Source organism: Felis catus, chromosome A1 (assembly GCF_018350175.1).
Source record: "Felis catus isolate Fca126 chromosome A1, F.catus_Fca126_mat1.0, whole genome shotgun sequence".
NCBI classification, from domain to species: domain Eukaryota; kingdom Metazoa; phylum Chordata; class Mammalia; order Carnivora; family Felidae; genus Felis; species Felis catus.
The window spans coordinates 202,405,637-202,431,940 of NC_058368.1; the positions used below are offsets into that span (position 1 = coordinate 202,405,637).

At 38.7% G+C, this 26,304-nt stretch overlaps 1 protein-coding gene across 1 annotated transcript in view; it reads left to right on the forward strand.

Annotated features, from left to right (window-relative positions):
- Positions 1-10,801: 10,801 nt before the first annotated feature.
- Positions 10,802-26,304, forward strand: part of HCN1 (hyperpolarization activated cyclic nucleotide gated potassium channel 1) — a 390,472-nt gene continuing 374,969 nt past the window's right edge. Inside the window, exon 1 of the mRNA XM_011286847.4 lies at positions 10,802-11,239. Coding sequence (XP_011285149.2) covers positions 10,833-11,239 — 407 coding nt within the window. The 5' untranslated portion in view covers positions 10,802-10,832. The remainder of the gene's footprint in view (positions 11,240-26,304) is intronic.

Here is a 26,304-nt window from a genome sequence, read left to right on the forward strand (position 1 = left end):
TTATGGCAACTCTACTCAGGATTCAAAATCCCAGGATTCAAAATCCCAGGAGAGAGAGAGCTCAGATCGTGTGTTCCTCCCTTGGCTCTCCTGGAATGAGGAGAAGAGAGATTTGTTTTATTAGACCACCTCATCTTACATTTTGTAGGGGCAGGACGGAGGCCTGAATACAGGGTTGCCACCAAGCCAGCTCAACTGGAGAGGGCTCTACTCAAAGTGAAACTGGAAGGTTGTTAGGTGAGAAGTGGATGCCAAGAAGTAAAAAATCACTTAAGTCAACCTCACCGTCTAACTGCTGTTTCCCATTAATCTAAATAAACTAGAACTGACGTGATATTACTTACTGGGTTTTAAATTCATACACACACTTTTGAAGGGGAGTTACTTCTCTCTTCCTAATTAAGTAACGCCATTTAAGGACAGGATCACTATGCTGTCTTGTCATCCCAGATTTTTCCTACACAACTATACTTACGCACATCGGACGGAAGATACCTATATGTTCAGTGATGTCAATGATAACAACAGATCTTTGCCAGTCTTCACACGGAGAACTATTTTCATGGTAGGCCTGGTTTTGAGAGGAGGGAAAGCTACTTATCTAACCCAAATCTCCACTTTATTTAACAGCTGGTGAGTAAATTGGAGGTTATCTTTAGAAATAACTCAAGTTTTCTCTGTTCGTATTCACTTCTCTCTCGACTACACTTTCCTGAGAGTCCACAAGGGGTGATTGCCTTTGTGTCCACAAGTCCAGTCTCTGTAGTGCTGCTGCTCGACAGAGCACGGAAGACCTTGCGGTGAGCTGTCTCTGCATGACAGACAAGACATCTCCAGTTGGACTCCATGACTGCTCCTTCCTCTCTGAGGGCGCAGTTCCCATGCCAGGTCGCCATTGTGTTGTTAAGGCTGCCTGGTGTTATGCGTGTGGCAGTTGCATATTTGACGACTTTTGAGTAGGTGTGGACTAGAAAGGGTAATCTTCTCTCCTAAAGTATTACCCTGCTATAAAGATGACAGTAATCCATTTCCCTTATGTTTCAGACATGTTAGTGAACCGTTCTTCTATTTCTTCTCTGCTGGATACTCAGACATCCATGATGTGGGCGAGGGTGATGCCAAGTAACGGATACTAATGCCGTCTCAAAATCACGACGTCCTTCTTTATCTCACAGCGGTTTTTACAGCTGTTTTAGTGCTTCAGGTTCATGGCACCTGGCTTCTTTTTTAGTTTGAGTTTTCCTAAGAAGCTTCTGTCTTTACGCAAGTCGGCTTCTGAAAGCTCATTCATAATTTTCTAGTCATTGCTTACTCGTACTCCCGATTTATGTTAGTGCATCCAAAGTCAGCCTCTAGTAATAAAAAAGTGTTTTTCATTAATTCATGACACATAGCACCAGTTAGTTGAACTGAACTCTAGGATCAGGACTGTAGTTGCCTAAAGCTTCTTTCGGCTCTGATAATTTGTGAATCTCTGAGTTTCTGACTTTTCAGACTGCCCTTGGGATGACTAATTTGCCTTATTTCCAAGCCTTGTTGTTCCTGAGCAGTTTGATCAAGTAATGGTCTGGGATGAGTACCTTGATTTGTATCATTTAACTACCTCCAAAGCTTCTGATGAATAAAGGCCTTTCATTAATCTTTTGCACACTTAAGTACCTAAATATAATCTACTATTAATTTCATCAACTTCTAATACATAATAAACTGCCACTTTAGTTTTCTACTGAAAAGTTAACGTGTTTGAAGATACTGCTCATAAGTGGGACTTTTCTTACCAAAATTCTGTTTAGTGTCCATGTAATATACCAACATCTCTTCTCTCCTATTTTCTAGAAAAAATAGTTACTATCAAACCTAAAATTTAGGGTCATTTCTCTTTTGCATTAAGTCACCTAAATAATTTTCATTTATAACACTGACTCAGTAATTTCATTCTTATTATATGATTTGTCATGAAATTACTCTGATTCTATAATGCAATATTTCCACAGAAAATGTAGATAAAGATGAGAATGAGAAATTTTTTCACCTGATAAGAATATCTCCTTAAGCCTTGAGTTAGTTGTATTAAAAACGGGATTTGAAATAATTATGTAATTAAAAAATTATCTTTTGTTAGATATTTCTTAACTCAAATGGAGAAATTATATCTATTTTATTTATTCATAAACAATTTACTGGATAAGACTAGATGTCAGTTATTGTTCTAAATCATGGAGACACAGCAGTGAATAAAGCCTTATGGACTTACATTCTAGTGAGGGAGAGAGATAATCAACAAATAAGTAAAATATTGAGCAAGCCACTTAGTGTTGAGAGCAGTGGAGAAAATAGAAATAGTAGGGGTTGCCTTTTATGCAAAGTAATCAGGGAAGGCTTTACTGAGAAAATCACCTAAAGTAAACACTTGTGTGAGGTGCGAATAAAACATTGAAGGTAGGGGAACAGCATTTGCCAGGTCCTGAGACAGAAGTGTGCCTGGTGGGCTTTAGGAAGAATAAGAAGGTTCCGTGAGGCTGAAGCAGAGTTTGGGGGAGGGGGATGTAGGCAATGGGATCAGAGAGTTACCAGAGCTTAGGAGGCTACTGTCAAGATTGTGGCTTTTACTGGGAGAGTCATCCCCTGAGAGGATTGGGATTAGAGGAATGACCTGGCCTGGCTTCTGTTGTAAAACGCTCTCTAGCTGTAGAGTTTGAGTTGAAATTATAAGGAAGCAGTCGTGAGAGGTGGTCGGATACAGAATGTGGAGAAAATAGGAATTGTTGACAGATTGGATGTCAGTTGGAAGTGAAACAGAGAAATCAAAGATAAAACCATGTTGTTGTTGTTGTTGTTTTATCTGAATAGGAAGAATGTATTTTATATGTATTGTTGGTTTCATAAAGATCATTAAAAAAAGAAATGGGTTAAGAAACTTTTCTAAATGAAAACAAGTATTACTGAATAATATTCTTAGAGAGCACATGTTTAAGTATACCTATATATGTAGTTAATATTTTTCACATATACACATAATGAAAAATCGTTTCGATGAATGCAGATAGAAAGACTGATGTACCTATGAGTCCTTTGATGTGGGAACAGATGCCTACTCTGACAAAGGAATCTATTAGACCTTTTTTAGGAAGTTTCACTAGTCGAGATCCTGGCATGCAAAAGGTGGCACACTCAACAGATTTAATTAAAGATATTTTAATGGAAGGACATATGGCACGCAGAGGTATGGACAAAGTTAAGGAGACCCACAGGGGTGGTAAAGCTGCTGTATTGGACGTAGGCATAGCAGGAAGGCATTACGACTCCCAAAGTAGCAAGAGGAAGAAAGTTATTATTGAATGGGCATAAGCTATAGCCATTGAGAAGACGGTAGGAGCTGTGGCCCTGGAAGAAAGCAGCCTAGGACACAACCTGATTAACAAGAGAGGAAGTGGGACAAGGGAGTAAAAACCTTAGTCTTTTTCTCCTCCTACACTTCATCTTTTACTGGTCCTTCCTACTGGCCTTGAGAGAGGTCAGAGTATATAGGATCCTTGCTCATACAGTCCATGGTTGTCAGCCTGTGGGACACAGGGAGGGAAAAGAAGGTTAGATATTGAATCTGGAAGGACAAATAAGGAATACACAGCACAGAATTTCATGTTATTGAAGAAAGATCTGAACACCAAGGCATACGAGGGAAGCTCTGTGGAATTCCTGTAGGAGAAACAAGGGATTGCATCTCTATCTTATTACCATGGAGAACTGCTCCACCTGCCCAGGTTCTTGTTTAGTCTGTGCTGAAGAGCTCAGATTCTGGTTGAATCAAGCACCCACACTTGTGATGGGAGGAAGGGATAGTAGGGTCCTGTGATTGGGGCCTAATTCTAATCATGTGGAATTAGGAAAAGGATCTAACTCAAAGAAAAGGATTATAGACAAATCAATATAAGACTCCCTCTTGCAATATTAAAATATTTATATCATATTATATATATATATATATATATATATTTTTTTTTTTTTTTTACCAAAAAGGAAAGTAAAGTTTCTCTAAATGGACACCAATATTTCAGAGCGCAGGAGTGTTTTTTAATTCATTTCTCAATTCCAGTAAGGTCAAAGCTTGTCCTTTGGTGTGATTCTTTGCCCTCCTTTTCCAGTTAAAAATACATCCCTAATTCCAGGTCATTTATTTCAAAATGAAAACATTTGTTTGCAAATTAATAAAACACCATATGCTACAAAAAAGGGCTATTAGTGCTAAAAAAATAACTAAAAATGTAATCTTTGTTTGCAAGAATCTTAAGAAGAGGGGATGTGCGTGGGCCAGTATAAAGTAATTGCCGCTATTGGCCTGGGTGGGTGGGAGAACAAAACGAATCGACAAAACCTTGAAATGTAAGGTTTTGTCAATTGCTAGGGAAAACCAGAATCATAAAACTTAACCTCTTTTAACCTAGTTTATGCATGCTAATTGATTCAGAGACAAAAACAATAATAGTCTCGGTTATAATAGTATGCAACTTCATTTCCAGACTTTCCCTGAAATTTCTTGCAAAAGAGGTGGAGAAAGTTAGCTCTGAGTCTCAAAGTCAATCAATGGCCTCTTTGTTGGTGAGGGTACCGCCTCCTCTCTCTCAGACAATGGGTCATGCGGCCTTGGGAGTGAAAGGTTAAAGGAGAACACGACTTTAAGAAGGAAAGTAAATTTTATTCAGTTGTGTTGGCAAATTATTAACCCCAGTTTGTCTTATTCATTCATTCATTTATTCATTCCGTCATCTGGTAATGAAACATTTAATGATTTTCAATGCCAAGAAACATGTGAATTTGAAAAAAATCTATATGCTTTGTACTAAAATAAGAAGTACATTATTTCAGTCAGGAACACAGGCAGCATTAAAGTCAGATAGATCATGGCGAAGAGGTAGCTCTGCCGCATAAAAGCTATGTCAAATTTTTTTGTTCATAAGTTCTCCATCCTAGTGTACAAAATGGAGACAGTATTTGCCTCGCGGACATAAAGTGAGGTAACCCATGGAGCACATAGCAGAGAGCCAAGCACAGAGTAAGCTGGTATTAATGAAGTATATGCTTTTTCTTTATTAATTTAAATTACCTTGTGAATTTTTCCCTTCATTCTGTTGCTGTGGTAAATTGCATTGAATGATTTTTTTGTATGTTGAACCAGTAAATCACAGTTGGTCATGGTGTATAATTCTTTTAAAATGTCACTGAATGCGTGCTGCTATTATTTTGTTGAGGATTTTTGCAGCAGTGTTGATAAGGGGTTGCTATAAGTTTTCTCTTCTTTTGATATGTTTATTTGTCTGGCTTTGGTATGAGGGTTATGCTAGTCTTATAGAATGATCAGGAAATATTCTGTCCTCTTCAGTTTTTTTGAAAAGTATAAGCACTATTGGTATTCACTGTTCCTTAAATGTTTGGTAGAATTCACCAGTGAAACCATCAGGTCCAGGGTATTTCTTCCTTGGGAGATATTTTATTCAGTCCTTGTGCTAGTTCTAAGTCTATTTAGGTTTCCTGTTTCTTCATGATTTAGGTTTTGTGTTTCTAGAAATGTGTCCATTTCATTTAGGCATATGATTGCTCATAGTACTCTATTAGAATCAGTAATAATGTTTAGTAGCTTAAATCTTTTAGTAGCTTAAATCATCCCCCCCCCCCAGTCCATGTAGCTCAAAGTTTGCCAATTTTGTTGATCTTTTCAAAGAGGTAACTTTTGATTTTGTTATTTATTGCCATTGTTTTTGTTCTCTATTTCATATATCTTTTCTTTAATCTGTATTATTTCCTTCTTCCTGATAGCTTTGGATTTAATTTGTTCTTTTCCTAGTTTCTTTTGTTGTAAAGTTAGGCTGTCGATTTATGATCTTTCTTGTCCTTTTCTAACGTAAGCATTTATGGCTATAAATTTCCCCCTTAGCGCTGCTTTTGCTGTGTCCCATAAGTATGTTCTAGTTTTGTTTTCATTTATCCTATGCATTTTTTAACTTCCCTTATGATTTCTTCTTTGATCTGTTGGTTGAGAGCATGTTGCTTAATTTCTACAAATTTGTGAATTTTCCAGTTTTATTTCTGTTACCAATTTCTTCTTCCCATTGTGGTCAGATAAGATACTTTGTATGATATCTATCTTTTAAAATCTATTGAGGCTAATTTGTGACCTACCTTGGTGTTTATTCTGTGAACTTGAGAAGAATATTTATGCTGCTGTTGTATATGTTCTCTATATATCTAGTAGATCTTGTTTGTTTATTGTGCTGTTTACATCCTCTTTACTTATCTTCTGTCTGGTTGCTCTGTCCATTAATGAGAGTAGGGTATTGAAGGGTCCAACTATTATTATAGAACTATCTATTTCTCTTTTTAATTCTGTCAGTTTCTGCTTCATATACGTTGGTGGTCTTGACATCAGGTGTATAAATGTTTATAAATGTTACATCCTGTTGTTATATTGAAACTTTTATTAATATATAGTGTCCTCCTTCATCTCATAACTTTTTGATTTAAAGTCTACTTTTCGTGATATTAATATAGCTAACCTGCTCTCTTTTGGTTACTAGTGTATGGGATATCTTTCTCCATCTATTCACTTTCTATCTAATTTTTCCATGTTTACTTTGTAGTAATGCAGGTGAATTCAGAAATATCTCTTATTAATTATGACAGCTAAGCAGTTGATTCTTCTGGGTTTTCGAAAGGGAGACAGTATTATCAACTGAAAAAAACTACGCATGGCAGATACGCTGGGTGTGAGTGTCTTGTTCTGACATTAACAGCCCCAGTGTTTCATATTGAGCATCATGCTGGCAGTTGCCTTCCAGACAGACAGGCGAGTATGCCTGTGCATAAGACACAGAGAGATTGTGAGGTTGCCTGTGGTGAACTATTCTTTTCACCATTCCTTACCATGGCCGTCTTCAACAGAGACAGCTCTGATTTCATTTTCCTACATGTGAAATATGTCTTCACAGACAGAATTCTTCTGTCTTACTAAGAGGACTAAAATGTTTTATCTTTGAAATCTTTAGGTTTCACTGAGAGTTTTCCAATAAGCTGTCAAACTTCAAGTCGCCCATCTATCTTTTTTGTCTCATTTCACATGTGCTTGCGTCTGCTGCATGGAGATTTTATTTTAGTTTCATATTAATCTTCTGCTGCTGTCTGCAATTTGATCTTAAGCAGAGTATTAAAGGAAACAGAGAACATTGTAAAAGATGCATGATCCTTGTATGTACCGAACAGCACCCATTACAACCACAGAAGGGACATTCTCGTGAAATGAATTCATAACTGATATGCCCTGATGAGTCCTCAGTCATCAGATTCCTCTGAAATGCAAGGCACTTTGACATCATGGACATCGAATGATATAGAGTCAAACATGATGGCAGTCCTATTTCAAAGACGACTGGAAAAAAAGCCATTCTAAGTTAGCCCAATGGATTTCAGCTTGAGACAGTTTATCAATGAACAGACATGGAAACTTGCTAGAAGACATTATCCTCAAAATTTATGCCTGTCCTGGGGGCACACATGTGTCTGGAGTGAATTACATGAAGGATAGGATGATGAAGAAAAGCAAGTGACAAAAGGAAAGTAAAATTTAGGTCTGGGGCTGGGGGACTGGGAAGATAAAGATTTGCAGAGCCTAACTTGCTCTTATCTGTAATTCTGATCTCCCCAATCTGGCTGTGAGCAAATAAATCAGTCCCTGATTTCTAACATGGTCAAAAAACTTTTCTAACTCATGCGGTGAATTCAGAAATAAAAGAGAAAATTAAACAATGGAAGCAATTTATCCATTCTAGCCACAGAAGCCTAGCTTGTGATTGGTTCACATTTTAAAATATATTTGCTGATTCCGTCTGTCTGTCTCTCTCATGGCTTTCATTCTGTTCTAATCTTGCAAGTTCTTTCTTGTTGCTAAGGAAGCTTGTTATTTAAGCCTATGTTTTAAACAACTTTAATCAACAGTTTGAAAGTAAAATGAAGAAACTTGACTTTTTCTGTTGCTGACAACTAAATTTTTTACTTTTATTATTTTTGAAAAAAACCATTTATTTATTTATTTATTTATTTATTTATTTATTTATTTTTTGAGGGAGAGAAAGCACATGCAAGCTGGGGAGGAGGGGAGGAAAAAGGAGAGAGAGAGAATCTCCTGCAGGCTCCACTCCCAGCACAGAGCCCGACATGGGGCTTGATCTCATGACCATGAGATCATGGCCTGAGTCGAAATCAAGCGTTGGATGCTTAATTAACTGACTGAGCCACCCAGGAGCCCCTTTCGGTGACAACTCTGAGTTAATTAGCGAATCTAATGTACACATTCTCAAAATTTAAAAAATAGTATAGTTTTTTTGAGATTTTAAATGAATGGCAAATGGCCTCAAAGCTGTACCTGGAGCAATGACTTGTGACCCTGCTTTAGACATTTCTTCGTTGTATTTTGGAAACATGTTAAGTAATTCTGTCATATTAATTTAGAACAGACACTGAAACTGAGAAGAATTCTGACTAAAATAACTGCCTGGTCATGATTAAGATTAAGTTGAAATAGAACAAATAAAAGGATTGGCCAGAAGAAAAGAGAAACTGACTTAAACTCAGTTAGCATAACATTTTAGATGGTATATTTTTAAATTATTATAAAATTTAAAATTTATGTTAAAATATACATTGTCATGCCCATGACTGAAAATAGAGTGATTGGAGAAGCATGCAGAATGGGAGAAGAGTAGAGAACATCTTTAGTCTAATAAAGAAAAGCTGCCTGAGTAATCGGGCCTTTCTTAGGAAGAACTGTGCTTTAGGCAGTGTTTGTTTTTATCCATCCCTTTGGCTTCCTTCTGTCCTTGGCACCTGGTATCCTCATATAACCCCTTGGATTTCCAAAGTCCCCACTTCGCTAGTTGAGAGCACTACATTGTTCATATTTCCCCTATTTTTTACCATTGAAGTTTGGCCACCTATACTTATTTCTTAGGGCTCTGGTTTTTGATTAGTTGAAAACAGATGGTGTCTGAGTCAGGATGGAGCTCGCTGAAAAAGGAGATTTAGCATAGACTATGGGAAGTAGAATGGTAGGGGTTATCTTACACAATTAGAACAGAGGACTACTAGCTTCTTGGCTTTGCTTCTTTCGACTTTTTTCTCTGTTCTCTGCTTCCTTTCTCGGGTTGTTAACCCCTCATGAGGGCATCCAGTTGTCTTCTTTTGTCTTTATCCTTGTTAATTGGCTTCACTGCTGCTTGGTTTTTCAGGAAAGCACCTTGATTGACCCCATTCATTTTTTCATGCTAGGCCATGGGGTGACCCCGTGCATAGATTCCCTCCCGGAGGTGCTCCCCTTTCTTCCCCTAAAATGTGGCTGTGGCTGACGGGAACCCGTTAGATCAGAGACTCTTGGCAGGGCAGGATTTCCTTTAAAGAGGCCGTGGGCAGGAAGGCAGTCCTTGTATCTGGAACAGATGTTTTGGCACATTTGGGAGTCTTGAAGCTCTTCAGACTCTGGGGCTGCCCTGCTGAGTGATGGGCGAGTTTGGCAGCACATCTTGCTTCCTTTAGCTGATCTGGTGTGTTTGGGAGACGCTGAGGGGGACAGGAGGAATCTCAGAATGCTTTCTTCAGCATCAGTAGCACCTTTTAGGTCTCACTTGAGAATACTTTCCCTCATCTGAAATGGTGATTACATTCTGCCTAAATTCCAAGACATCTTGGCTTCCTGGCGAGGTGTAGGTGAACTCTGACCAACATGCATGCCTCTTAGTGTGTTTTATTGATTACATAACTTATCTAAAAAGATAGGTCAGCTCTGGCGAGTTTTCCCTAACACATTTTTTTTTTCTCAGTGTTAGCAGCTGGAAGACTTGCTCGCATGTGTGTTGATGTGTTGTGGCCTTGGGAAGAAAGAAATCCCACCCCCTGCTTAAGGAGCTCTGAGAGAATAAACAAGGATAAGTGTAAGGAGGTCAGCTGTCTGTCCCTTGGTGCCACATCTTCATCACAGCCCTAAGCAGCTGATTGCTCCTGGTTACCCAGACCCGGTCCCTTTCGGTGTCTGCTTCCTTCCGAAACACACACGCACACACACACATACACACAACTTCCCTTTTACTCATGAAATTTATTATCCGATGTCGAATCTTACTTTCGTATGTACATCTAGCTTTACACGTGAATTTTCTGCATGCAGAGCCAAGCTCTCTCCCTTTCCCAATCTGTAACATCATTCAAACAGGCGTTCAGACAATGTGACAATGCCTCAGTGAGTTTCAGGGTGTTTATTTCTTTCGGACGAACATAATCCGCTAGCTCAGTCTTTCTCTGCCTCTCTGCCTCTCTCTCTCCTCTTACGTGCAAACATACACCGACTCTCTCACAACATGTACAAATAAATGCCTCGGAGGGCTCCCGAGTTCAATGTCACGCTGGGCAGAAGTGGAGCAAGAGTGCAGGGAGAGTGCGCGCTGTGCGGGCGGGGAGAGAGCCTTTCCGGCCAGCAGAGGGCAGCCGAGGGGAGGCGCTGGCGCGCGAGGGCTGAGCGGAGCCTCGCCTCGCTCGGGCAGCCTGAGCCTCAGCACCAGCCGCGGCGGAACCGGGAGCGCAGCCACTGAGGGCAGCGGCGGCGGCGGGAGCGAGGCGCGCAGGGAGCAGCGGCGCGGGCGGGAAGCAGAAGCCGCCGCCGCCGCCGCCGCCGCCGCGACGGGCAGCCGGGCTCGCCGGCAGCCAGCTCGGGCCCCTGCCCCCTCGGCTTCGTGCCCCCGGCGCCGGGCGGCCGGCGGGTCTGGAGCCCGCGCCGTCGCCGGCCCCGTCCCCCGGGCATGGAAGGAGGCGGCAAACCCAACTCCTCGTCCAACAGCCGGGACGATGGCAACAGCGTCTTCCCCGCCAAGGCGCCCGCGACGGGCGCGGGGTCGGCCGCGGCCGACAAGCGCCTGGGCACCCCGCCGGGGGGCGGCGGGGCCGGCGCGAAGGAGCACGGCAACTCGGTGTGCTTCAAGGTGGACGGCGGCGGCGGCGGCGGCGAGGAGTCGGCCGGGGGCTTCGAGGACGCCGAGGGCCCCCGGCGGCAGTACGGCTTCATGCAGAGGCAGTTCACCTCCATGCTGCAGCCCGGGGTCAACAAATTCTCCCTCCGCATGTTTGGGAGCCAGAAGGCGGTGGAAAAGGAGCAGGAAAGGGTTAAAACTGCAGGCTTCTGGATTATCCACCCTTACAGCGATTTCAGGTGAGGACTCCCTGCCGCCGCCCCACCCTCCCTTCCGGGCGCGCCCTCCAACACGCGTCCCCGCACCTGGGAGGGGGCGCCCGGGGACTCGGAGGGAGGGGTTGCGGGCCGGGAGGGGGGTGGCGCTGCCGGCGGCTTCCACTCCGGCTGCTCGGGCTCCACTCTTCAACTAGTTTCCGCCGAGGAGGGGGTGGGATGAGGAGCTCCTGTTGCCGGGAATCCCAGGGAGGTTTCGCCTCCTTTGCCTTGTGAACTTTGGGGATACATCGGGGAAGATGTGACCCCCCTCCCCCAGATGGGAGGATGCTAAGTTGTGCCAAAAAACGACAACAACAACAAAAAAACAAAAAACCAAAAAACCAAAAAAAAACTTTTACTTCGGAGCTGAGAGTGTAAGGAAGCGGCCAGAAAGTCGTCTTTGGGGTGACACCCATCCTCGCGCTGCTCCCCGCCTTTCCCAAAGGGGAAGAAGGCGCTCCTGGGTTTGAGGAGAGGATGGGGCAAGCAGAGACAGTGACTCACAAGTCCTAGCTGTTCCAGCCGCTCTCACCCCTGGGGAATGTTAATCTGTTTTTCATCTGCTTATAGGCACTGGGCATCCTCAATGCATTTCTTCAGAATAGTGGCTGGCAGGCTCAAGAAGGGCAATTTGCGCTTGGATAGTCCCTGCCTTGAGATTTCAGCCGGGCAGGCGCTGCCAGCTTGGGCAGCAGCGTGGCAGGAAGCTTCGAGTTCCAGAAACAGACAGGGGGCGTTTCCAGAGCCCCCTCCCTGAGACTGAGAGACACCCTTTCTTGACCTTGACTACAAGTCTGTTTCGGAAATCTCTTTCCCATTTCCCAGCCCGGGAACTAGGGCAGGAGGAGAGCTGTCCGCCAGGGAAACTGCTTCGGAGAATTAAAATTAAGACGTTTCCCGATCTTATTTGTCGCCCAAGTATGTATTCGGTTATAAGCATGTTTAGAGATTATCAAATGAAGGTCGTGAAGTAGATCCTCTTATTAACGTGCGCACACGCTGCAGCTTCCGAATAAGGTTGGGTTTTCCATTTAAATTCTAAAACTCAGGGTGGCTTGCCTTTTCTTTTCTTTCTTTCTTTCTTTCTTTCTTTCTTTCTTTCTTTCTTTCTTTCTTTCTAAGTGAATTCATTCGAAAAAGAAAAAGAGTCAGTGAAAAAGAGTATATGTGCAAATTAAGCCGATTTAATAGGCGTCTATTAAACAGCAATCAAAGATAGCGATAAAAAGCAGCATTACTTTGAGTTATGTTTAAGGGAATTGCCATCGACTCCATGCCTCCGCAGGAGCTGTCCACAGTTCTGAATGACATTAGCTTTGGAAAACCCAAACTCCTGCCGCACTAAAGCCTGGGAGTGAACGTCTTCACCTTCTTTGAATTTTATATATTGTCTCAGAAATCAGTAGCGTCTATTATTTATGCATAGAGTGAATGGCTTTTAGGAAGTGTATCATTTTAAGGTTCTTATTTACCAAAACATGTAACAAATTCCAAAGGAGGACTTATAGAATGTAATGACATTTATAGTCTATAGCAAATTAAGAGTTGGATTGTAAGAATGTTTACGTTGAAAAGGATCTAAATAAACTGCCACGTTTCCTCCCTCAGGAAGATAAGCAGACTTATAAATGACCTTGTTTTAAGGCACATTAGACTGTCATGTTCTTTAAAATTTTAAAGGTTAGAATCAAATGTAGAAAACTATCTCTCCCTCAATCCTCAGTGGAAATATGTTGCAACCTAGTACCCTTTTTTTTTTCTTTCATGAGAAAAACTTTACAAGGAAACAGGCTTCAGCCTTAATAACAAAAGTAAGCATGGCGTTTCCAGTAATATATGTGGTTCACTGTTCACATGCAAATAAAATGCTACACTTTATTTATTTTACCTCAATTGAGTGATCCCTTTTGATTACTTTTACTTTTATTTCTTGAACAATGTAAAAAGAGACTACACTTTTCAAAATGTGGCACATGGTACATAATTAAACTTTTACCTCCTACTGAATAAAAACATAGGGCCACCTTTCAGGAATTGGAATAGTGTGCCAGAATCTTTTGAATAAATGAAATTCGTGAAATTAAAGATTCTCCACATTTTCTCAAGTGAATCATCTGAGACAAATATCAAACAACAAAAAAAGTGACTAAGAAATAAATTGAGATCAGATGATGGTTAACTTTTACCATACACTTCAAATAAATGAGAAATGATTAAAAAGTGAGGTAATACTCTAAACAAAATCCAGTGTGGAGTAGTTTGCAATACTGGATTTTCTCTTGCATAACTGGACGAAAGGAAATGTCAGACACAAATTAAACAATTACTAGGTTTAGGTTTCTAACTGGAAGGTATCTGAAAAAGATTTTAAAACTCGCAATTACAATATATGTTTTTCCGAAAGAAAAAACTAAGGAAGTAATGATGTAAATACTTATTTGCCTATGTCAAGACATTTAAATCTTATTATTATTTCATTAACATTTTTATATGATATCAATAAGATTTCTCAGAACCTATATAACATGTCAGGATAATGTAACGGAAAAAGCAGAAATAAGAAAGACAAAACTCTGGCAGTACTTTTTTTCCTAAAGGACAAGAAATATGGGAAAAATCTCTAACATAGTAGAAATGTTATGGTTATGATCTGTTCACCTCAGGCTCTTTCCTGAAGAAGACACTTTAAGGGCAGGGCTTCGCTATGATTCCTACAATGCCAAACTGATGTTCAGTAATAATTCAGCGACTGAGAAAGTGACACTTAAGAATCAGTTTCCATGGAGGGGTGGGAGATACTGAAATAAAGTTTTTTTTTTCTTTTTTAACTTGATACTTTCATAAGCTTTTGCATGGCCAAGAAAGTTTACTCATTCTGCTATTTGGTCAGTCCCATCCTGCTGAATGTAGGGGAGTCTGCCACTCCGGGGTAGGTCAGGACTTTACCACTGTGCTGGTGATCCAGTGTCCCTTTTTAGGATGACTTCTGAGCCAAGGCCTTTTCCACTTCCTGGGCTTTGCTCCCACTGAGACTCCCGCAGAGCTAACTAGGTGCTTCTCTCACCTGCCCAAGAGAGCTATTGCTGTGTCTGGCATGTAGTTTTCTCCTATCTCCGGTGTAAGTAGGGCAGAGGCTCTGTATTTCCCTTCTTTCTCAGGAGAGGATGATGTTAGAAGCCTTCAGGGACTAAAGAAGAGTCAAATACTACCAAAACTGTTAGAAATAACCGGGTGGCAGAAAGGGAGATGTGATGATGGAAGCAGAGATCACAGTGATGTCCCAGGAGTCAAAGAGTGCATTCAGTGTCTAAAAGCTGGAAACAGCAAGGAGTGGATTCTCCCCTAGAGCCTCCAGAAGGAACATAGCCTTTGATTTTAGTCTTGTAAGACTTGTTTTTTTCTCTTTGTTTGTTTGTTTTTAGAAATAACTGGGTGGGAGCTAGAGAGTTTAGTAAAAAAGAAAATCTTATGTTTTTGTCTATACCATGGTATATAATCATCCAAACTAGGGAAAATATAGTTACTTAAAAAGTAAAAGTAGGAGCACCTGGCTGACTTAATCAGTTAAGTGGCGGCCGACTCTTGATCTCGGCTCAGGTCATGATCTCACCATTTGTGATTTTGAGCCCTGCCTCAGGCTCTGTGCTGACAGTGTGGAGCCTGCTTGAAATTCTCTCTTCCACCATAAGAGACTCTTAAAATACAGAGAACAAACTGAGGGTTGATGGGGGGTGGGGGAGAGGGGAAAGTGGGTGATGGGCATTGAAGAGGGCACTTATTGGGATGAGCACTTGGTGTTGTATGGGAGCCAATTTGACAATAAATTATCTTTAAAAAAAGTCTCTCTTCCCCGTCTCTCTGCCCCTCCCCCACTTGTACATGCATCTTCTCTCTCTTTCTCTCTTGCTCTCAAAATAAATAAACAAGCTTAAAAAAACCAAAAAGAAAAAAGTAAAATTATACTGGTCTTTGTGTAGTAAGGACACAGTCTCAGTCTTGCTGAGTTTCATGTGTAACACACACACAAAAAGAAATATCTAGGAGGTTAAATGTGATTTTTCTTGAGATTACTATATATAGTAATTGAGTGATTATATATTTATTAGCTAAAATTTTATTTTTTATTTATTTAATAAAAAGGTGACTCTGGCCTAGCATTGTGCTTTCACAGCTAATCTATAGTTATGACATAATCATTCAAATGGATTGAAGGAATAGAGGACTTTTCTGGATGGTTTTTATTATCTGAGTAATTTGCCTTGGAAGAATCTATCCCCAGACCTTTTGCCATTTCAGGGATTCTGACATTATTTTCCTGGGTCACACTTATATATAGGGCTCTTTTATAGATAATGTTCCCATTTCATGTATATTGTCGGCCAACATCTTGCCTCTGATAAGGGAGGAGATTTTATATCTTGGCTTGTTATTTCTTCCACTACTTTTCCTCAATTAGTATGAACAACTGTACGAAAAGCTTATTGTGTCGTAAGTACACAAGGACTCTAGAGACGGGAGTCACTTCCTGAAGCTATTGCCATTTCTGGCCTTCCATCTCTGCTTCGTGTTGCAGCCACAATAATAGTGATGTCAGAGGTCACTGATATGTTCATTAGTGAAGGGAGGCTTCGCCCATATTACACAGTAAGTCAGAGACAGGCCTTTGTTTCTAGGAGCTTCTCAGGAAAAAACAATTCAACCTTCTGGGGTTTAAGGACTAATTAGCCTACTGTTATGTTATCTTTGTGCTAAATGCAATCTGTACGCTCCCAGCAATGCTCCTTTTATTTGTTTTCCATATCAACACAGCCAAAATTAACCATAAGAATTTATTTATTTTCTCTGTTAGGTGAAACTTTTTATATCTTATAAATTCAATTAAGTTTTTCCTAGTGACTCTACCAACTGTTAGGCCCAATTAAAGTGAAATGATTTGGAAGTATGAATTTAGTCCATTACTTTTTCTTAGTATCCATTTAAGTTGCAAAACTTTAAATTTTATTTGATGTTTCACTATTTAATTGCATTTGATAGATATTAGTGTGACATTATACTATTAAAATGTTACAAGATGTTTTGCATTTTTTTTCTGAGCAACTTTCCCTTTAAACCTACTTTTGGGACTTATTATAAATTGAGAATCTTTGGGCAGATGCATTTTTACCAATTCACATTTAATTATGTTGACTTGTATTTATGAACTTGAACGTTGATGAGTAATGCAAGAATTTTAAATGCATTAGAATATACATTACTCATTATCAAAAGCTTATTTAACAAAATCTAATTAAGCTATATCTACTTGGTCAAAAACCACAAACTGAAGCAACACCAACACCAAAAAGCAATTTAAGTAGTATTTGTAATTCTGCATTATTCATTATTCAATGAACCTATATCCCAAAGTGAGTAAGAGGCAGGCAAAATATATCTGATGTGATGCTTATGTGAACATTTTGCCATTCTAAGTGTAATTCTTTTCTTTAGCAGATAATTCACTTCATTACTTAGAGACAAGTAAGTAATGGGTTAAGGGTAAGGACTTTCAAATATAGTTTCTTATAATTAAAATACAAATTATGGCAAACCATAGTACCACAATGAAGAGTGCTGAACGTTTTCAGAGTCTGTGAAAAATTTTCGTTTTATCATTTTGTACAAAGAAGTAACAAACTATGAGGCAGCAGAGGTGGTGATAATGAAGAAAAAATCTGCATATACTAGGAAAAAAGACTTTTTACTTAGACTGAATACTTTTCTTCTACAAATAAATTTCTTTGTGAAGGCATCTTGACACAACTTACCATTATTTTTTTTCAAAAAAAAAAAAATCAAAGGAACATGGTGATGCTCCCTGGTGCATCCTGGTATTATCTGTGTTATTGCAAAAGAAACCATTCTGATGCTATTAATTCTCTGTGATGTGTGTGTGTGTGTGTGTGTGTGTGTGTGTGTGTGCGCGTTGTGCATGTGGAATGAAACTATTCAAGGGACCTCTGTACACGATTATATGCACACAGCATATATATTGATGTTGATTATTTTGTTTTAATTTTTTTAACGTTTTTATTTATTTTTGAGACAGAGAGAGACAGAGCATGAATGGGGGAGGGGCAGAGAGAGAAGGAGACACAGAATCGGAAGCAGGGTCCAGGCTCTGAGCCATCAGCCCAGAGCCCAACGCGGGGCTCGAACTCACGGACCGTGAGATCGTGACCTGAGCCGAAGTCGGATGCTTAACCGACTGAGCCACCCAGGCGCCCCGATGTTGATTATTTTTTAGTTGAACGTTTACCTGACACTTTCACCCAAGTTTGAGTGACAAAAATGGATGTCATGGCCCTTTTCAAGTTTAATAGTTAATTTCCCCATAATAATCTTCAGCCATTTCACATAGTAACTGACCACTTGGTTAAAACAAAGTAGCAAAATTATACATGTCCTGGATTTATAATTGGACCATCTTATTTATGTAGACCTGTTTTTATTTTTAAGACATTAGCTACAATTCTAAAGAAGTCAGGCTAATTACACATATACAGAATTAACAACTATTTACAGATTTTGTACTTTCAGGTTAAATAGTGCTGCAGTGAACATCTTTATATATTACTCTTCATTATATTTTGGACAGTCCAGGGAATGGAATTACTGACTGTGAACATTTTAGAGATTCTATACATATTGACTTTACCAACTAACATTGCCACTGGTTGAGACACTTTTTTTTAAACAAACATGTTTATTTATTTTGAGAGCGAGAGAGAGGAGCAAGCGAGCATGTGAGTGGGGGAAGAGCAGAGAGAGAGAGAGAGAGAGAGAGAGAGAGAGAGAGAGAGAGAATTTCAAGCAGGCTCTGTGCTGCCAGCGCAGAGCCCGATACAGGATTCGATCCCACGAACTGTGAAATCGTGACCTTAGTGGAGATCAAGAGTCAGATGCTCCTCTGACTGAGCCACCTAGGCACCCAGAGGCACTTTTTAAAATTGTGAGTGACATAGGTTTTTATCAGTGTTGCTGATATTTCTGTTTAGATGTGCACAAGTAGTTTTAGGACAGAAAGTCAAAACTATTATTTGTCATAGAGTAGCAAGAGTGATCTTAAAAAGCAAATAATATTACTTAATGTCTAATAATATCATGCCGCTTAAAACCCTTTAGAGGCTTCCCATTTCTCTTACAGTACATTTGAGCTACAAGATGAGCTACAAGATCTTGAATAGTTTCAGTTTATCTATGCAACCTCCTCACCCACAACTTACTCCCTCACTATTTTCTGGACACCTGGGTAAATTTTCAGCCCCTACAGTAAGCTGAGTTCTCCCCACCACAGAGGTTTTGATGTCTAAAATTCTCTTTTTACTTTCTGTCATTTTGCATCACACCTAGTTTCTCCTTGTCATTTGGATTTTCATTTAATCATTATGATCACCCTCAGCTTTCACCCCCCCCCCCCATTTAGTTTTCTATCTGGGTCTCTTCTTTCATTGGAATTTATAGTTACATTTATTTTATTTATGTCCCTCCACTAGAATTTAAATTCCATGACCTCAACTATGTTACTCAATTTTGTATTTCTAATGCCATTAAAGTACACATAAGAGATTGTTTTCCTGCTTCAATTTTCTCAGATCCTTTATTTTTAACAGCTTTTTGAGCTATAATTCAGTTACAGTATAATTCACTCATTTAAAGTATATGATTGAATTTTTTCTAGTATGTTCACAGAGTTGTACAGCCATTACCCAAACCAATTTTAGAAATTTTATCACTCCAAGTAGGAACCCCTACCTATTAGCACTCATTTCTCTCTCCCCTTCCTTCCTGCCCCCATTGCTGTAAGCAGTCAGCAATCTACTTTCTGCCTCCAGAGATTGTTTTTTTCTGGACATTTCATATCAATGAGATGATATAATGTGTAGTCTTTTGTGATTGGCTTCTTTCACTTAGCACATTTTCAAGTCTCATCCATGCTGTAGCATGTTTCAGCACTTTCTCTTTTGTGGAAGACTGTTCTGTTGTATGGCTATACCAGATTTGTTTATCCATTCATCAGTTGATGCACATCTGCATTGTTTCTACCTTTCAGCCACTGTGAATACTGCTGATGTGAACATTCTTGTACAGTTTCTTGTGAGGAGATGTATTTTCACTTATCTTAGAATTGAAATCACTGGGTCAGTATACAGACTTTTAACAAATGTTATTGAATGAATAGACAACTAATCAGTATGCAACCAGGGTGTGCACACATTTAATCTTACAATTAGTAAATCCAGGTAAAGAAAGCTCTTCCTTTCCCTAAAGCAACACCTGGCATCCACTCCCCACTGCCACCTGCAAGGACATGTCACAACCATTACATTTCCCTGCCCAGCGTGCAGATGACTAAATGAAACTGCAGGAACATTAAGTAGCATGAACATGGTGACATAGATAGTAAGAACTGGGCCAGGTATTCAGCTCTTCTGAATCTTAATTCTGTCACTCCAACCTAAAAGGAAGCAAGGCTGCTAGTATAAGTAATTCTCCTAACCTGCAAGGAAACATTATGGATTAAACCTAATCATTTATTCTTCCTACCTCTTGAAACCATTCCAAAATAATATGAGAAGACACACAGATAGATAGATAAATAGAAGAAAGAGGAGAAAACAGAGAACAAGAGATCTCAAAAACATTTTGGAAAATATGAAAGCTAATGGAGAAATTATATTTTACTTCCAGGATTCTTCACCACTGAGCCCCAGAGGTGCTTAGGACATGAGGTACCAGTTAAGAAGCAGTTTCCAGGAAAGCCAGGCTGAAATTCACTTCCTGGTGAATACAGAACTTTCAGTCTTAACATTAGAATGTTTGGAGTCAGGCCAATTCTCCCCAAGCAGGACACAAGAAAACTATATCCAATGGGAGACATTTCAAGATCTTCCAGTGAAAATTCATGTTCATTATCTAACGATTTTTCAAAAAGCCTTACATATGTACATAGAGACTGTAATTATATGTTGGTATTCTATCATCTAATATGATATGTAAGCAAAACATTATGAGTCTTCTGAGAAAAGTCTCCATCATAAAAGAGAGAGACTAAGTCAAAGAGCAAAAGAAAGTCCAGAGAACAGAGAGGCATTTGGGGTTAAGGGAAACTACATTATTAAAAATAGTGTATAAATTATGTCTTCAGGAAGATATTTTATGTAAGACAACAAGAACAATATGCTGTGAAAAGAGTATCCAGAAATTTTTTTTTCAAAAAGTGCTCACATGTAAGAAGTTGGCACATGAAGTCTAGGAAACCTCTCAGAATTAGGGCAAAAAGAAGAAAGAACAGAACATGTAATGAATAAAATAAAGGATAACTCATCAGGTCAAAATCTATAAAAAACAGTTTCAAAATGAGAACAAGTGTGAAAAGGGACATATGGAATTAACAGGGACATTTTAAACAAAAGTTTCCAGATAGCAGGAAGTGAAATGTCTTTTCTGAGAAACTCGCAGAATGCTCAGAATCAGGGAAGGAGAAGACCCCACAAAGGGTCTCCACACAGAAGCTGGGTCAGAAGACAATACAAAAATTGTTCAAAGAGAAATTTACATATGAAGAAGTGGGAAAAGTACTGTAAGCTAAATGATAATGTAGCAGTCTCCAAAATTCTGGGTTTTAGTTTTTTCAATTATAAAATGAGGAAAATAACATATGTATCTTATCAGGTTGTTGGAGCGATACATATTTTATGTTGATATTATAAATATTTTTATAGTGTCTAGATACACGGTGCTTAGAAATTATGCTCTGCACTTAATGGTATGTAATTGTTAGCTATTATCATGAAAGTAAATTTGAAACGGAATTAAGGAGTGTGAACTATTTGAGAAAAGAAAATACTCTCTTCGCACATACTTGACAATCTTCAGAATTCTTTAAAGCAAATGTGTCTGTGAAGACAGGGCCATAGAAGCATTAGGCTGTTCTGATTTCTTTTTATCTTGTTAAGTCTCGGCGGCAGAAACCCTGATGTACAATGGTAGGTTTTGTGTGTGCTATATGAAATAGCTTCACTCATGAGGCAATTAGCACTGGAAAACTTCTAATGCATCCTCTATCTGTAAAACTTTGCAGATACACCATTATTATCTTCAAAGTTGGTATAGAATGCTATCGTACTGAACATTTAAAATAGCTTTTAGGGAAAATTCTAACGACATTGAGTTGCATGTACTCCTTCCTGTTAATCTTTATTTTCGTTAGGAAATGGCATAGTTAAACCATTTGGTATCTTATTTCAAATCAGTTAAACGTTATATAGGAGCCAAATAAAATGATTCATAACTTGCTAAATTCTTTCATTTTTTTATTGTCAAATTTAATAGTCTATGAAAAATGGTTATTTGGAAATATAAGAAAGATTGCAAATTTAAAAGGATGATTTTAATGTCTTTTTTTACATCATTTTTGAGCAGATGTCACTTATTACCCTTGCAGAATGTGTTAGCCTTGTTTTTTTAAAGATAATATACCTTATTAAAAATTATGCAATCTTAGTTGAGAGATGTGAGTAGGAGCTGAGAAAATGAATGTTGAGTGTTATATTGGTGGTACTTACAGGGAAAATGAGTACTCCTTATTTTTTCTATAGAGAAGTTATTCATTATTTAAATGATTATTTTTAGAAAGGTTATTTGTTCTGAGCAATAAATTGGGTATTTGTTTTGAATAATCATGTAAGTGAATTAGGTTGAAGATTAGAGACAGTCTTGGATTCAGATGTATTTTTTTTGGTTTATAAAACGGCAGAAGTACATGCTGAAACTGCCTAGTTATGGTTGTATCTGTACTGAACAATATAAATAACCCAGGGATTCTGTAAGCTGTAATTATTGGTTAAGCTAATCATTCATGCCTGTCCATTAGTGACTGTCAGGTTGTCAGGCTCATAGAATACTTTAAGAATCAAATGAAAGTTGTGGATCCTCTGTCCTAGAAAAGTGCATATATTCACAAAATTTTATCTGTGATTTCAAGAGGTTTGTGGTTCCCTGCAAGCACATTTATTTTTGGCCTCCAGCTTAAGACTTCCTGAACTATCTAATATTTTTACACAGAAATATGATACTAAAAACAATGGGTAGAAGATAGCTAGAGACAGAGTTTCGTTTGGACAAGCCATTGAATAATTAGAACTGAGGCTAGGAAGATTTGTCTCAAGGGGCAGAGAATTCCCTGTCAACCAAACAGCTTAGTTCTGAGGCTACATACGTGGTCAGCAGGGATTGAATAGATGTTTGTTCTCGATGGGTCAGTCAGTGCAATAAAGTCAGTGCACAAAGTGATAGCGAGAAACAGTTGGGATGAGAGGACACTAGATGATTTTTTGTAGATGATGTTTACCTGCTTTGAAAAGCTGATTGAGGGATGCCTGGGTGGCTCAGTCAGTTAAGCGTCCAACTTTTTGTTTCAGCTCAGGTCATGAACTCATGGTTCACAGGTTTGAGTCGCATGTCAGGCTCTGCACTGACAAAGCAGAACCGGCTTGGGAATCTCTCTCTCCCTGTCTCTCTGCCCCTCCCCTCACTCACTCACTCTCTCTCAAAAGAAATAAATAAACTAAAAAACAAAACAAAACAAAACAAAACATCTGATCAAATCAACTGAGAGATGATCAAGCTAACTGTAAAGTTCATAGGGTGGCTGATTGTAAGATAAATATTTTAAAATATAGCAGTAAGTTTTCTACATATTAACAACCATGATTGAGGATATATAATATAAAAAGAGTCACCAGCTATAAGAGCCAAAAATATAATCTACCTGAATTTGATATTTGAAAAAAAATTCAAATCCATATATTAAAGGATAAATGATACGATAAGTAGTATTTTTTTTTTAATTTTTTTTTCAACGTTTATTTATTTTTGGGACAGAGAGAGACAGAGCATGAACGGGGGAGGGACAGAGAGAGAGGGAGACACAGAATCGGAAACAGGCTGCAGGCTCTGAGCCATCAGCCCAGAGCCCGACGTGGGGCTCGAACTCACGGACCGCGAGATCGTGACCTGGCTGAAGTCGGACGCTTAACCGACTGCGCCACCCAGGCGCCCCGATAAGTAGTATTAATCAACTAAAACAGTTGAGTAAAATCCATTCTCCTCAGTTTTCAGTAAAATGAAATCCAAACAATTTTAAACTTACAAAAGATAAAAACAACTGAAATCAGAATACCTAGAAAAGTATTAGTGAATTATTTAATCCTGTTGCCACGGGCAGAGCTTCCCAACATAATACTCTAGAGACTGTGTAAATTGTTGCAGGCTTTCTGAAGGTCTATTTGACCCTTATAAAAAGTTCTTGAAAATGTATAGACTAGTAAATTATCTGGCAGAAAAATTGTGACATGTTTTGCAAATAGGATGATCCCTACAATACTTAGGGAGAAAGATACAAACAGATACAACCTGAGTAAAATTTCAACCCTGTCTGAAACCCCTGCTTATCAGTTATTCCCCATATCTCTGCCCTGTCTTTTCTTCATAGAAGTTATTACGATTTATTATACTAAATTTTTTGTTTCTCTAATTTGATTATTATCTTTCCTAATCTATAATTAAGCCTCACTTAGGGGCTTAAATATAAACCCTAATATAAAGTACTGTATTTCTAAGGCTAGATCCATGTATGGCACAAAGTAGGCATTCGATGAATATGAGTGAATGAAGAAATCTTAGCAACATTACGCTCAATCCTAGTTTTTATACACAATTTTCAACAACGAGCTGGTCTTTTCCCTACATTTCCTACAGAAAAAAAAAAAAAAAGAAATACTTTAATGTAGTGCAGATAGGCCAACCTAACACACAGAAACATATACTGAGAAATAAAGGTTGAAGTTATTTAAAATAATATGCATCCATACTTGCATTAATTCTGTGTATTGTAATGTGTGTTTTTATGTAGTTTAAAAAATTGGGAATATATTTTGTGGATATTTTGGGATGACTCTTGTTTTACAGCCCCATAAATGCTATTTAAATGTCATTGCCTTTGGAATCAATGCTATTTTCATCAAAATAGAGCTGAAAATATATCTCTTTGGGCAATGACATTAAGAATGACACTACTTTTTTTTATGTATCATGTTTTTATTTTTTTCTTTTACCCAGTTTTGTTGCCTTTGTATAAGAGTACACATGTCAAGTCCTGTTGTGCAAGGATTGGAAATTAGAACTGTCTCTATAGGTATAATTAATAAAATATTGAGTCTGTGTTTTGAAAGAGGATTAATTTTGAACTTTGGCTCTGTGGTAAGTAGGTTCTTTTGCTGTGTTCATCAAACTTAAAAAAAATCCAATGCAAAATTTTCTGAATCAGCACAGTTAAATTGATCCCTGTGTAATGTTAATGGAAAGGATACCATAGATCTTGATACGAGAAAATTGAAGTTGACATAATTTTTAAAATGAAAGGAAACTTGAGTCTTAGAAGATAGTGGTAGCTTAGTTTTTGTGCATAAAAATAGAGCAGATAGATAGCACAAACAAAACACATGGATAACATTTATAGCAAAATTATCCCCATGAACCTAAAAAATAAACAGACTGGGACAAGACCTTTTTTTTTGCAAGACCTTTTTTTTGAACTTCCATGTAGGTTGAAAGAAGGAAGTAATGAGAATCAAGGTCATCTGACAAACCAGAGAATAGGCAGACCTCCCCCATACCCAACAGGTATTTGTTGGAGATACAGCCAAAACTGGGGTGGGATTCACACAATCCAATAGCAAAAGCTCTGCAGTAATTTCAAGAGAAAAGATGGCTGATCCCAGGTCTGGGGCAGGAAGTACATATTAAGGGCCTGGAACAACTTGACATACCAGATAGTAAGGGAATTATCAAAGACTACTAGGGTAATATAAAAAAGAATCAGGAGTCAACTTGAAAAAGCCAAGATGAGCTTCAAAAAGGGTGAAAATTTCAACAGATTCAAACTCAGCAGATGTTTGAGTTCATAATGATACAAAACATGCTTAACCTCTGAAACTTAATAGAGACTTAATTCCTTACCTCGAAATTTGGGTAAATAAAAGGGAAGAAATCAAGCATTTATCCTGCTTTCCTATATTATCTGAACCAATATGTAACCAAATAGTAGAGGAGGAAAAGAGTATCTTCATAAAATTGTTAAAGTTAATAGATGAAAAAGTAAGGATATTATTAGACAACTGCCATTTTACCATCCTCATTCAATTAATGCATCTAGAGGTTGAGCATCAGTGGCCACTAATAACAAAAAAGAGCAAAATTAGATTTTGCATGTTCTTGGTAAAAGAACATACACCACGTGTAGTTTTGCCAATGGAATGGAATCTGAATCTCATATGACCTCTGGGTCCAGGTGCCAAACTTCGGGAAATACAAAGGTCAGAGGAACATGCTGAACTTGTACATGTAATCAGCAAAATCCAGTGTTGGGGAATCGATGGGCCTGTCACCCAGTTTCTTCAGCAGACAGATAGTAAAGACAAGAATGGGATGGAAGGGAAAGTGGAGGTTTGAGGCAGACCAAACTATGCAATTTAGGGATGCATAATTGTGATGAAACTATATTAAGAAATTCAAGGAAGCAATTACTATGAAAGCCAGCAGAACTGTTATTTCAGAGGATGCGAGGGGGTTGTGATTGGGATCGTACACAGGGAAGGGCTTCCTGGGGGAGTGGTGATAAAGTTCTCCCTCTTGTTTTGTGTGGTGATTTCAAGGATGTTTGATTATAATAAGTCATTATTTTCTGTATCTGTTTTACAATAACAATAAGGAGAAAAGGAGAAGAGGCATTAATTTTCAAAAAGAAAGATCAGGCTATAATGAAAAAAATGTAGTATTCCTATTTATCTTTCTGTTTTACTTATAGATCTGATTTGTGTTTGCAGCAAAACCCTAATAATGTTAAGGCAACACAAGATAATGCAACCTTATGGTGGGAAAATGACCCAGACATAAGCTCCGAAAAGTCAGAACCTTAACTCTTCTGACTTGATTGGAGGAGGTGTTTA